Raw genomic sequence first — 10,905 nt, forward strand, 5'->3', positions numbered from 1 at the left:
ACCTTAAGGGCCAGGAGATCGTGGCTCCGGACCAGAGACCGACCATTCTACCCAGTTATTTGGGGTGGAGATATCTACGGGTCCCGGGCACTGCTACCCTGTCGGACTGGTCGTTAGGTTCAGACACCCCCAAAGTGCAGACGCCACTGAGGCTATCGACGCTCGCACTCACCTCGCTCCCCCCCAGCCCCTCACCCCTTGCCCAGCCACGAAGAGAGAGCAGCACACACAGCGCTGGTTTGAAAAGCTTTAAGCAAAGAACAGAGGGCGGGTGCGCGCCTGCTGGCCTCAGTCGTTCACGTGGGGTATCATGGGGGCCAGATAGTCTGAGTGCCTGATTCCGAAGCTCCAGCCACGAGGCTTCCGGTGCTGCGGGCCCAGGAGACGCCGCTGACCTTACCAAGCCAGCTGGTTGGCTTCACACAGGAATGCCTGTTCCCCGGGGACCCTGTCTTAGCCCTCAGACCCTCATCCCCTGCCCCTTGACCCTGGACTCCAGACCACCTCGTCCACGCTGTAGCTTGCGGGTCCTGGCCTCTGAGTGCTTTCTTGGGGTACTGAAGTCCGTGGCAGCATCGTGAACTGCGGGGCTCGATTCTTGTAGACCCCGGGGTTCACAACGTGGTAGGCACACGGGCCTGGGGTCTAGGGGGGCAGGAGGAGGGTGTTGGATCCAGCCTTCATTCTTTGTGAGCTACTGATCTTCTCCCCCGTCCCAAGCTAGACTCTGACTGTGTACTCCAGGCTGGCTTTGAACTCACAATCCTCCTGCCTCAGTTTCCTGAGTGGTGCAGTGCCAGGCGTCCATCACCACCCCCATCGCCACTGACCCTCTTGATTACTAGAGAGGTTCAGCTGGCAGCCCTTTCCCCACCTTGCTGAGGTCCTCGAAGCAGCTGCCCACAGAACGGCGGCCGTAGATGGAGTAAGTTGGGGCTGAGACTTTGCCTATGACACGTGGGCCCAAGAGCGAAGGCACAGTGTAGGACCCAGGACCTAAGGAGGAGCCAGCAAGAGGTTATGCTGGACCAATCTCCTTGCCTTTATGGCAGACTGCCGGTTGGGGTGTGGGAGGGTCGCTAGCGCTGGATCCAGCCCTTTGGCCTCACCTGGGGTTTGTTGCTTCGTGAGAATGCCCCAGTTTCGGGGAGCGATGGTATGCCGGGGAGCGCTGGGGTACGTCGCGTTTCCCGAGCGTTCTGGGAAGTACCTGCCTAGGGGATGGACCAAGAGTGTGGGCCAGAACTGGGTTGGGGTGAGGTGGGGTGTGGGAAGCCTAGCCTGGGATCTTGGCACCAGGGAGAAACTGGAGCCACAGTGAGGTTCGGGTTTCTGGGTATGGGGAGGAGGTTCCCGGGATTCTGGGTTTGGGTGGGGAGTTCCCCAGTGGGCTTCCTGGGAGGCAGTTCCACGTTGGGGAGACCCGTGCCCCAGGGTGCTGACCCGGTCCCGGAGTGAGGAAGGGCGCTGTGTGGCGGAGGCGACCATAGATGGAGAACGCTGGGGCGCCGTCGCTGCCGCGCACCGTCATGCGGGCGGGCACCAGATGGCTCGGCCCGGGCCCGCAGGTTGTGTGCTGCAAGGGCAGGCGCGAGCCGAAGGAGAAGGCGGGGGCGCGCGGCCGAGATGGGTCGTGCAGTTTGTAACCTGCGGGAGCACCCCCCGCGTCACCTTCGCGGTGCACAGCGGCCGCCAGCTCCTTTCCCTCCCCCGTTTCACCAAGGTAGTCCCCGGCACAAAAACCTCGTATCTTTTGGCCTCCCTTTTTGCTCCGGGCACAGTCCTCCGGTTCCTGGATTCCAGGCACCAGTGTAGACCGCCCACAGTCCCACCTTCCCTACTTCCTCCCCAGTATCCGCCTTGGCTACCGGTGTTCGGTGGCAGCTTGTATTTGGGCCCCGGGCCTCTGTAGAGCGCCGCGATGGGGCCGCGGGGCCGATGTGGCCGCCAAGGGCCGACCCAGGCTTCTGAGCCCATGGCGCAGGCGGGGGCGCTTATGGCCTGCAGCACCTGTGGACAGAATTCGTAGGAGACAGGCTTCCCCAGCTCCACTCAGGACCAGCACGACCCAGGGCAAGGCCTAACATGTATCCCAGGGCACCCAGAAAACAAACAGAAGTTTCCTAGGCTGGGAGGCGGGTGCACTAGGGGCAGGAACAAGCAAGCTTCAAAGCCATCTCTTGGCCTCCTGTCTGTCCCAAGGACTTCAGTGCTAGCGTCTAAGTACAGGCCAAGTTTGGACCCAGACATTGGAAAGAGAATGGCCTGGAGTTTCTGGGTGGGAGAGGGGTTTTAGAGGTGTTGGGAAAGGATGTCCTGGGGAGGGGCTTTGTAGGGGCACAGGGTGCTCCAAGGGAAAACCTGGAGGTGCACTGACCTGCGGTGGTGGTTACCCTCTTGAGAAACCATAGCGGAGCAGCTTGACAACCCTTTCATCAAACTCTCAGACCCCATTGTGTCCCGTCTTGCTTCCTGGCAACCAGAGTAAGTGCCTGGCCCCACCCTCCGGTGCCTTCAGCTCTACCATCTGATCGCCTGCCCCTGCTGAGACTGTGTGCTGGGCCACAGGCCAGTGCACCCATTCCAGACAAATCTGCAGACGAAAAACAAACTTAAGAATAAAGGAACAATACAGAAAGCTCAGTTTAATTATGTATCTATGTAAGCCCACGAAATATTTGCAAAAACTGTTTTTGTCCAGAAAATAATCAAGGTTGAGTGGAGAGACAACAACGGATGATTGTATCCACACTCCAGTACAAATTCTCAATGAACAAAAATTTAAAGTTCGAGGCCAGCCTGGTCTACAGAGCAAAATCCAGGACAGGCACCAAAACTACACAGAGAAACCCTGCCTTGAAAAAACAAAAAAACAAAACAAAAAAAACCCCACTTCGGGATTAAAAAGAAACTCAAACCTTGGGTTACAAATAATATAAAATACTTGAGAAAAACAGTATAGGATACTGCTGAAGTTGTATTCAGAGAAAAATTTATAGCCCTAAGATAACTGCTAATAAAAATTTTAATGTTTAATGACATTTAGAATTCATTTTACAAGTAGGGAAAAAAAATAAAAAAACCAAACAAAACAACAGCAAAAGAAAAAAAAGAAAGAAAAAAAAAGAAAAAGAAAAACAGTGGAGTAAGTCTGTTTTTCTGACTTGGGCAGGAGGATCTCAAGTTCAAGGTCAGCCTGGGATACATAGTAAGATCATGCCTCAATAAAAACAAAATAAAATGCAACAAAAAGATTCTAACAAAATAGGCAAAATGATAAATATCTATTGATGGCACTTCAGGGTGCTTGGTAAAGGCAAAAATAATAGCCAACAAAATTAGATACCAGGCTACCTGATATCAGATGTACTCAGGATGCAAAGACAGGTTGGATCTCTGTGAGTTCAAGGCCAGCCTAGTCTACACAATGAGCCTCTAGAGTCTCTTATGTATAGAATCTGACAATGAGTGTAGTTTGTCTTTTCCTATTTGTGCCCATTTGTATTCCTTCTTTTGTTTTATTGCTGTAGCTAAGACTGTAAGGAATAAGCTGAATGAAAGTGAAGAAAGTAATCATCCTGTCTTGTTCCTGGTTTTAGTGGCAATGCTTTCATGTTCTTCTCTTTAGTGTGATGTTGGCTGTTTATCTAGTATAAGTTTGTCATATGTCATCTTTATTGTGTTAAAATATATCCTTTCTGTTCCTAGTTTCTTTGGGGATTTTATTAAAAAAGGGTTTTGGATTTTGCCCGAAGCCTTTTCTGCATCTATTAAGATGACCTTGTGATTTCTGTCTTTGAGGCCATTTATGTTTGTATTATTAATTGATTCCCATATGTTCCCAAGCCATTTCTCCAGCTTATGATTTACATTTCTATTTCATTAATTTTTGCTGTGATAGATCTTGATTATTTCTGCTTTTTTCTTTTTTCTTTTTTCTTTTTTTTTTGAGACAGACTCCCTATATAGATAGTCTGGCTGTTCTGGAGCTCAGTATGCAGACCAGACCGGCCAAAAACTCACAAGAGATCCCCCTGCCTCTCCCTCCCAAGCCCCTCAATGACTCTCATTCTTTGTGTTGATGTTTGCATTCCCTCTTCCTCTGTGACCTTCCTCGCTCTTGAACTCCCCTGGATCCTCAGAAGCTGTGTGGAGCCGGCAAGGTACTGACTAGCCCATAGAGAGAAGTACAGGGAAAGTGTCTACTACATCTATTGAAGTTCCAGGGTCTCCAGACTTAACTGCGGAGCCTGAGACCGGGACAGAGAATAAAGACAAGAAGGTCCTCTGCTGCCTGAAGTCCACCTTAAGGTGTAGGGCTCACACCACCTCTCACTGTCACTTAATAGTTCTGTGGGAAGCCGGGATGGGACCAGGCCAGATGAGATACTTGAGGCTCAGCAGAGCCCAGGCTGGGTGCCAGGGACACTCTTACCACCTCCTTGATGCCTAAGTCAAGGAGTCCTTGGGTCCATTGTGTTCCAGAGGAAGAAAAGGTCCACTTCTTATTGGGAGAGCTATCTTTGTTCTGGGGACTCCAATCTCTTTTTCTGGGTGTCTGGGTCCTCCCTGGTAAAGGTCTGAAGACTCATTCCTGATATGGATTTCAGTGATGAGCAGAGAGGGAAGGCCCCTCCCTGGTAGCCACATGCCATTCCGTGAGAACCAAACTGGGTGAGGAGGTGGGATGGAGTGTGATTTGGTTTGGATAGGAAAGGTTTAGAAGAGGATACATGGGAACTGGACTGGTAGGGCACCTGGACCAGAGAGGGTTTCTGAAGGATCTGGGCACAGGTTGATGAAATGACTGGAGGAGAGAGCTGTTCTGAGGCACGCTGGGGCGGTACATGAGCAGGTCAAGAGAGTAAAGGGAGGCCAGGAGGCTCCACCCACACTGAGGTTAGGGTGGAATAAGACTGGCCACGGGGGGTGGGGTGGGGGGGTAGGTGGGGGTGGGTGGGTGGGGTGTAGAACGTTTAGGTTTTCTTCATTCTCTCTCACTTTTAATTTTTCCCTCTTGACTTGAAAACTATGTTATCTTGGAGCAATGTTTGGAGGAGGGAGGATGAGACCTTCACTTGTCCCACACCCAGATGCTAACTCACTGACCCTCATATCCCAGGGTCCTCCATTTTCAGTCTGAGAGCCCACCAAAATATCAATTGATCCCCATATGTTCCCAAGCCATTTCACCAGCTTATGATTTACATTTCTATTTCATTAGTTTTTGCTGTGATAGATCTTGATTATTTCTTTCCATTTACTGCCCCCCCCCCCCATATCCTTCCCTGGTGGCCATGGTGGAATTGGCCTCTCCGGTTTCTGGTAATTTCATCAGGGGTGCATCATGTTGCTAAGACCCAAGATAACATCTCCCAGTGTGGTAACCCTTCCTTGTCAGAGCTCTTGTGTAGCCTATAGGGTGTAGGGTGATTTGGGGATATGAGGGTCTTTAGGGCAGAAGACAGTGGAGAGAAATGCTGGCAGTGTGTCCAGGAACACTTTCATTTGTCCCTAGGACCCTGAGCAAAGAAGGAGGGGGAAGGGGCCGGGATTGGGAACACAATCAGGGCAGGCTGTGGTAGACTACAGGATCTCTTGATATGTCTAACTGGGTTTGCTGACAAGCCTGCACACCTAAATGCCAGCAGGTGTCCCTCAGGGGCCTAGAGAATCAGTCTACCTTAACAGGGCTGTCCCGGGTGAGCTGTGTGCAATGCCATCTGCACAGCCAGCAGCCCCAGCTGGGTGTGGGGCATGCTGAGCTGCCAGCCAGAACCGGGCTTTTCACAGCAGGACTGCAATCTGCACCATGCTCCAGGGCGCTGTCGACGCTGGTGGGCCCCTCTGGGGCTGGGATGATGATGGAGATGATGACTGGGATGGGGCTGTACTCACCTTGCTGGCACTAGCTGTGGTAGCCACCCTGGCACTGGCTTTGCAGTGGTTTGGCTCCGGGCAGGACCAGGAGGCACAAGGATCAGCATCCACAGCTCCAGGTGTACAACCTGCTCAGGCAGGAGAAGTCAGGTTGGCCCTGCACCCCAAGTCCAAGGACGGTGATGCCAGTGAGGGGCAGAGCGGAGGACAGGAGAAATCTGAGGCTTTTGGAGATGGCCGGAGAAGACCAGGTACAGCGAGGGCCCAGGACCTGGAGCCATCAAGAGGCAGAAGTATGGCTTCAGATGCCTGGCTTTCACTCAAGACACCTGGAGAGGTGGCCAGCAGAGGGACCACCACAGCCGCCCTGGGAAAGAAAAGAAGGGAGCTACCCGGGCCAGAAACTTCCTTTCAGGGTCACCAGAAAGCAAGGGACATTCCTGTCCCCATCATGATCCGCTTTGCCCCTCGAAGTCCTGATAGCAAAACAGAGATGCAGGTAGAGGTAACGGGTACCTGTGGTAAAGGGACGGCTCAGCAGGGCCCCGTGCATACAGAGCAACAGGACACCAACCCCTGGCACCTGCCTATGGGGCCTCCTGGCCCGCCTGGGAGAAACCTAGGCAGCTTGCGGCGGCGGCGGCGGCGGCCCAGTGCCAGCTCAGGAGACAGACCCTGCCGTCCTCTAAAGCTGGACCCCCTTCGCCTGGGCTCTGTGGTGAGTGTGTGGGATGCTGTGGATAAGGCAGCTGCGGCCAGCCAGGACATCTTCGCCAGCAGTTCCCTTGGAGGTCCCTCACGGCTCCACTCAGACAGGGGGCTCAAGGGTCCTGAGGAAATAGGCCTAGCTGATGTTATGGATGGTCGACCTCGGGGGGACTCCCAGGACGTGTGTGGGAGGAGCAGCCTTCAGCTCTCTCCCACCAGCACGGCAGGCTCCGGGGCTAAGGATGGTGAGAGCAGGGAGCCCGGGTCCCCTACCCTTAGGGAGACTCAGGGCATCCTGGCTGGGGAGAAAGCCTGGCCCCTGGAGAGTGGGGCAGCTGCTCTCACCAGCAACTTCAGCCCCTCCCAAGGTGCCTTGCCAGAAGAGCTGCACCCTGAGGCTTCTGAAGTGGACCAAGTCGCTGACCAGAGCAAGATGGAGAAACTAAAGGAGGACCACTTCATTGGCAAAGGGAGAGGGTCCTGTCAAGGCGACCAGGTGGCTGGCAGTCCAGCTGCTGGCCAGAGGCTTGTGCTTATCACAGATGTGACCAAGTCCACTGGTGGCTTCAACTGCACCCCCTCCCACAACCTTCCAGCCTCTCCTCTGACCCCAGAAACGGAGCTGGTTCCATCCTCTGCCATGGCGGCACATTCCAGCCCTGGGTTTCTCCATGTAGTCTCTCCCCTTGCTCCTTTAAACAATTTGCCCCTGGAAGTTAGCCGGGGTCCTGGTGGTGAAAATCGCAGAGCAGGGCCAGCCTCCCTTCCAACCCAAACTTTAGCCTCAGCAGGAGCCTCAACTTCAGCCCCAGAAGCAACCCAAGTACCATCCTTAACAACACCCCCAACCCCAACCTCAGCCCCATCCTTAACCCCAGCCCCAGTTACAGCCTTAACCCCAATCTCAACACCAAACCCATCTCTGACATCACTCCCTACCCCATCCCCAACTGCAGCTACAGCCTTAACCCCAATCTCAACACCAACCCCATCCCCAACATCACCCTCAGCTCCAGCCTCTGCCCAAGCTCCTGCAGTAGACAGTGGGCTGAGGCCTATGTCTAGGGAGTCTAGTGAGGGCCTCTCCAAGAGCTCCCTAGAAGGACGAATCTCAGCTAGCTGGGGAAACCTTATTACCATGGTTCTTAGAAGTCACCCCTTCCCTAGACACGAAAAGACGGACAGTAGTGTCCCAAGGGCAGATCCTCGGAGTCCTGCTGGGGCCCAGCACATCCCCGTACTTGGAAGATGGACAGCCAGGTCCCCCCTCTGAAGGGGCCATCTCCAGCCTCCAGGACAAACATAGACCACCGTCGGTCTTAGTCACACCAGTAGGTTCAGGGGGCCTAGGTGAGGGTAGATGTGAAACACAGCCAGTGAGCGTGGAGACTAATGTGTCTTCCACGCCAGACTCTAGAGGAGACGAAACCAAGGAGAAAAGTCTAGACTCTCTGTCCCCAGCTGCAAATCCTGTGGCTGTCTCACAGTTTCCTGTGCTGGCACAGCCTGGTCCTGGACCATCTACTACGAAGCAGGATGCTCAGCCCATCCCTCAGCCTCGGCAACGGAGGAAACGTAGCATAGCTCAGAGCTCTGAACAGATACTCACCCACGAAGTACCCCAGCAGCCCCAGGGGCAGGTGCTAAAGGAGGGAGCCAGACCTGCAGGCGGCAAGGAAGTCCTCACAGAGAAGCAGAAAGAGACACAAAAGCTTATGATTTTTCTGCAGAAGCCTGGTAGTTGGGGAGTGGTGGATGGGCATCAGAAGTCCTGCTCACAGGCCTCGCAGCCTACCACAACGATGGCGCTGTGGCCCCCAAAACTAGACCTAGGCAGTTGCTTGGAGGTTTTGGCTTTTGCCCAGCAGCATGGAGAGTTGGGTTTAGCCCAGGAGACCTACATCTTGATGAGCAACAACTTGCTGCATGTTCTGGGAGACCCACACCTCTACCGACAGCTGAGTGGAGCTGACAGGGAACGCATTCTGAACCTGCGGACCTGCCAGGGCCAGACAGTGCTGGGGGTCCTTGTGCTGCCCAGCCTTTATCAGCTCAGCCGCTCAGGGCTCACAAGAGGCCCTCATAGTGAGGAGGCTCCTGCAACTGGGCCTGAGCATTTGCATCTTCACACATACCTCCATGTGTTCAACCCACAAGAGAATGTGTGGCGGCCCCTGACTCAAGTACCAGAGGAGGTCCCACTCCGGGGATGTGGTCTCTGCACTATGCATAACTATCTGTTTCTGGCAGGTGGCATCAGAGGTTCTGGTACTAAGGCTGTCTGCTCTAACAAGGTGTTCTGCTACAACCCTCTGACCAACATTTGGAGCCAGGTTCGGCCCATGCGGCAAGCCCGGGCCCAGCTCAAGTTGGTGGCTCTGGACGGGATGCTTTATGCCATTGGTGGTGAGTGCCTATACAGCATGGAGCGCTATGATCCACGCACAGATACCTGGACCTTGAGAGCATCCCTCCCTGAGGGCACCTTCCCTGTGGCCCATGAGGCTGTGGTCTGCCGAGGGGATATCTACGTCACAGGGGGTCATCTCTTTTACCGCCTGCTCAGATATAGCCCGGTCAAAGACTCATGGGATGAGTGCCCTTACAGTGCCAGCCACCGACGCTCCAGTGATATGGTGGCACTTGGGGGCTTCCTCTACCGCTTTGACTTATTGCGGGGTGTGGGTGCTGCGGTGATGCGCTACAACACAGTTACAGGCTCCTGGAGCCGGGCTGCCTCCCTGCCCCTGCCTGACCCCGCCCCACTCCACTGCACCGTACTGGGCAACACCATTTACTGTCTCAACCACCAGGTCACGGCTACCTTCACAGTTTCGGGGGGGACTGCCCAGTTCCAGGCCAAGGAGCTGCAGCCCTTTCCCCTGGGAAGTAAGGGGGTCCTCTATCCATTCACTCTGACTTTGCCCCCCAAGACCTGGTTACAGACCACACTCTGAGTGCTGGGGGGAAAACAACTGTGTGGCTGCTCTCCAGAGAAACCCTTCTCTGGGTGGGTCTGAGTGGACCTGGGACCTGGGAAGAAGCCTAGGAGCAGAACTTTCTGTTCTTGTGCCCAAAGCTCCCGCTGTCAAGTTAAGGGTTGTTACTTCTCTCTGAAGTGCAATCCCCTCTCCCCTACCCTTGGAGCCCAGACTATCTTAGGTCCTCTTGGCTCCCCCTATACCCTGCTGGTTTAGGCCCCGGGTCCCACCTGCTGAGGATGTCTTGTGTTTATCACAGCCCTGTCTGTGGGATTCTTTGAGCTCCCTATTTCCCCCCAAGATGGAAAATGAAGCAGAGCTGCTCAGGAAACATCCTCTCTCTGGGAGTTTTGCTATCCTGAGGCCCTTTAGGAGTCTGAGTCTGATCAGGCAGTGGTGGCGCACACCTTTAATCCCAGCACTCAGGAATTCAAAAGGCAGTGGCAGGAGGATCTCATGAGTTCGAGGCCAGTCTGGTCTACAGAGTGAGTTCCAGGATAGCCAAAGCTACACAGAGAAACCCTGTCTCAAAAGAGAGAGAGAGAGAGAGAGAGAGAGAGAGAGAGAGAGAGAAGCCTGGGTCTGAATAGCACCTGAATGTCTTATCTCAGATTGGGTAATCACTCTGCTGCCCACAGCTCCAGCCCACCACATTGCAGCATCAGGACCATTTGACACCTTGTCAGCCTCTCTCAAACTCTCTGGACCCCACACCACTTCTTACACGCTCTCCCTAGGTGAGTCCTGCATTTTACTCTAGTAATACCGGTTGTTACCTGTGTGAACCAGGAGAGGCACTGAATACTCCTCTGGACACCTGTCATTCAGGAGATCCATGGCAACAGGATCCCAGTGGCCATCTGGCCTGGTGCCGGGGGCAAACCACATTCAAAATGACACGCTTTCTCCTTCACCCACTGAAGCCCACTTTATGCAGGGAGAGAAATCTGAGTTCTGCTGCTTGTCCTGGCCTGCAACCTGGTTGGTCCCAACTGGGCCATTTTGTGCATTTAAAAAAAAAGAAATTTAGGGGCTGCAGAGATGACTTAGTGGCTAAGAGCACTGGTTACTCTTCCAGAGGGCCCAGGCTTGAGTCCTAGAATCACAAAGTGACTCACAACTGTCTGTCACCCCATTCCTGGGGATCTGACACCCTCTTCTGGTCTTTGTGGGCACTGAGTACACATGGTACACAAACACCCATGCAGTCCAAACACCCAGCCACATAAAATAATAAATATTTTAAAAAGGGAAACGCGTGTGTCATGGTGCAGGTGAAGAGGTCAGAGAAGAGCTCTGTGGGATTGCTTTTCTCCTTATCCCTCTGTGTAGTCCT

The 10,905-nt window shown here is 53.9% G+C and overlaps 2 protein-coding genes across 2 annotated transcripts; one reads left to right on the forward strand and one right to left on the reverse strand.

The window, feature by feature from the left end:
• Window positions 1–234: 234 nt before the first annotated feature.
• Window positions 235–2,480, reverse strand: Odf3b (outer dense fiber of sperm tails 3B). Its single transcript, XM_036208570.1, has 7 exons — window positions 2,378–2,480; window positions 1,869–2,010; window positions 1,444–1,647; window positions 1,110–1,214; window positions 875–996; window positions 505–645; window positions 235–369 (listed from the first exon to the last, which is right to left on the reverse strand). The coding sequence occupies exons 2-7, from the start codon at window positions 1,975–1,977 to the stop codon at window positions 289–291; spliced, it is 762 nt and encodes a 253-aa protein (XP_036064463.1). The 5' UTR covers window positions 1,978–2,010; window positions 2,378–2,480; the 3' UTR covers window positions 235–288.
• A 3,332-nt stretch (window positions 2,481–5,812) lies between these two features.
• Window positions 5,813–9,545, forward strand: Klhdc7b (kelch domain containing 7B). The gene is given in 2 exon segments (XM_036207858.1): window positions 5,813–7,807; window positions 7,809–9,545. Coding segments are annotated over 2 exon segments (3,732 nt in total).
• Window positions 9,546–10,905: the final 1,360 nt, after the last annotated feature.

The sequence above is a fragment of the Onychomys torridus genome, chromosome 16 (genome assembly GCF_903995425.1).
Source record: "Onychomys torridus chromosome 16, mOncTor1.1, whole genome shotgun sequence".
Lineage (NCBI taxonomy): Eukaryota > Metazoa > Chordata > Mammalia > Rodentia > Cricetidae > Onychomys > Onychomys torridus.

Bases quoted from the DNA above. Each gene is read 5' to 3' on its own strand.
- Odf3b (XM_036208570.1), bottom strand. From the start codon at position 1,977: ATGGGCTCAGAAGCCTGGGTCGGCCCTTGGCGGCCACATCGGCCCCGC. The intron at 1,648-1,868 runs GTAGCCAAGGCG...GTGCTCCCGCAG, and splicing joins CAAGCTGCCACCGAACACCG to GTTACAAACTGCACGACCCA. The intron at 646-874 runs GTGGGGAAAGGG...CTGCCCCCCTAG, and splicing joins GCTTCGAGGACCTCAGCAAG to ACCCCAGGCCCGTGTGCCTA.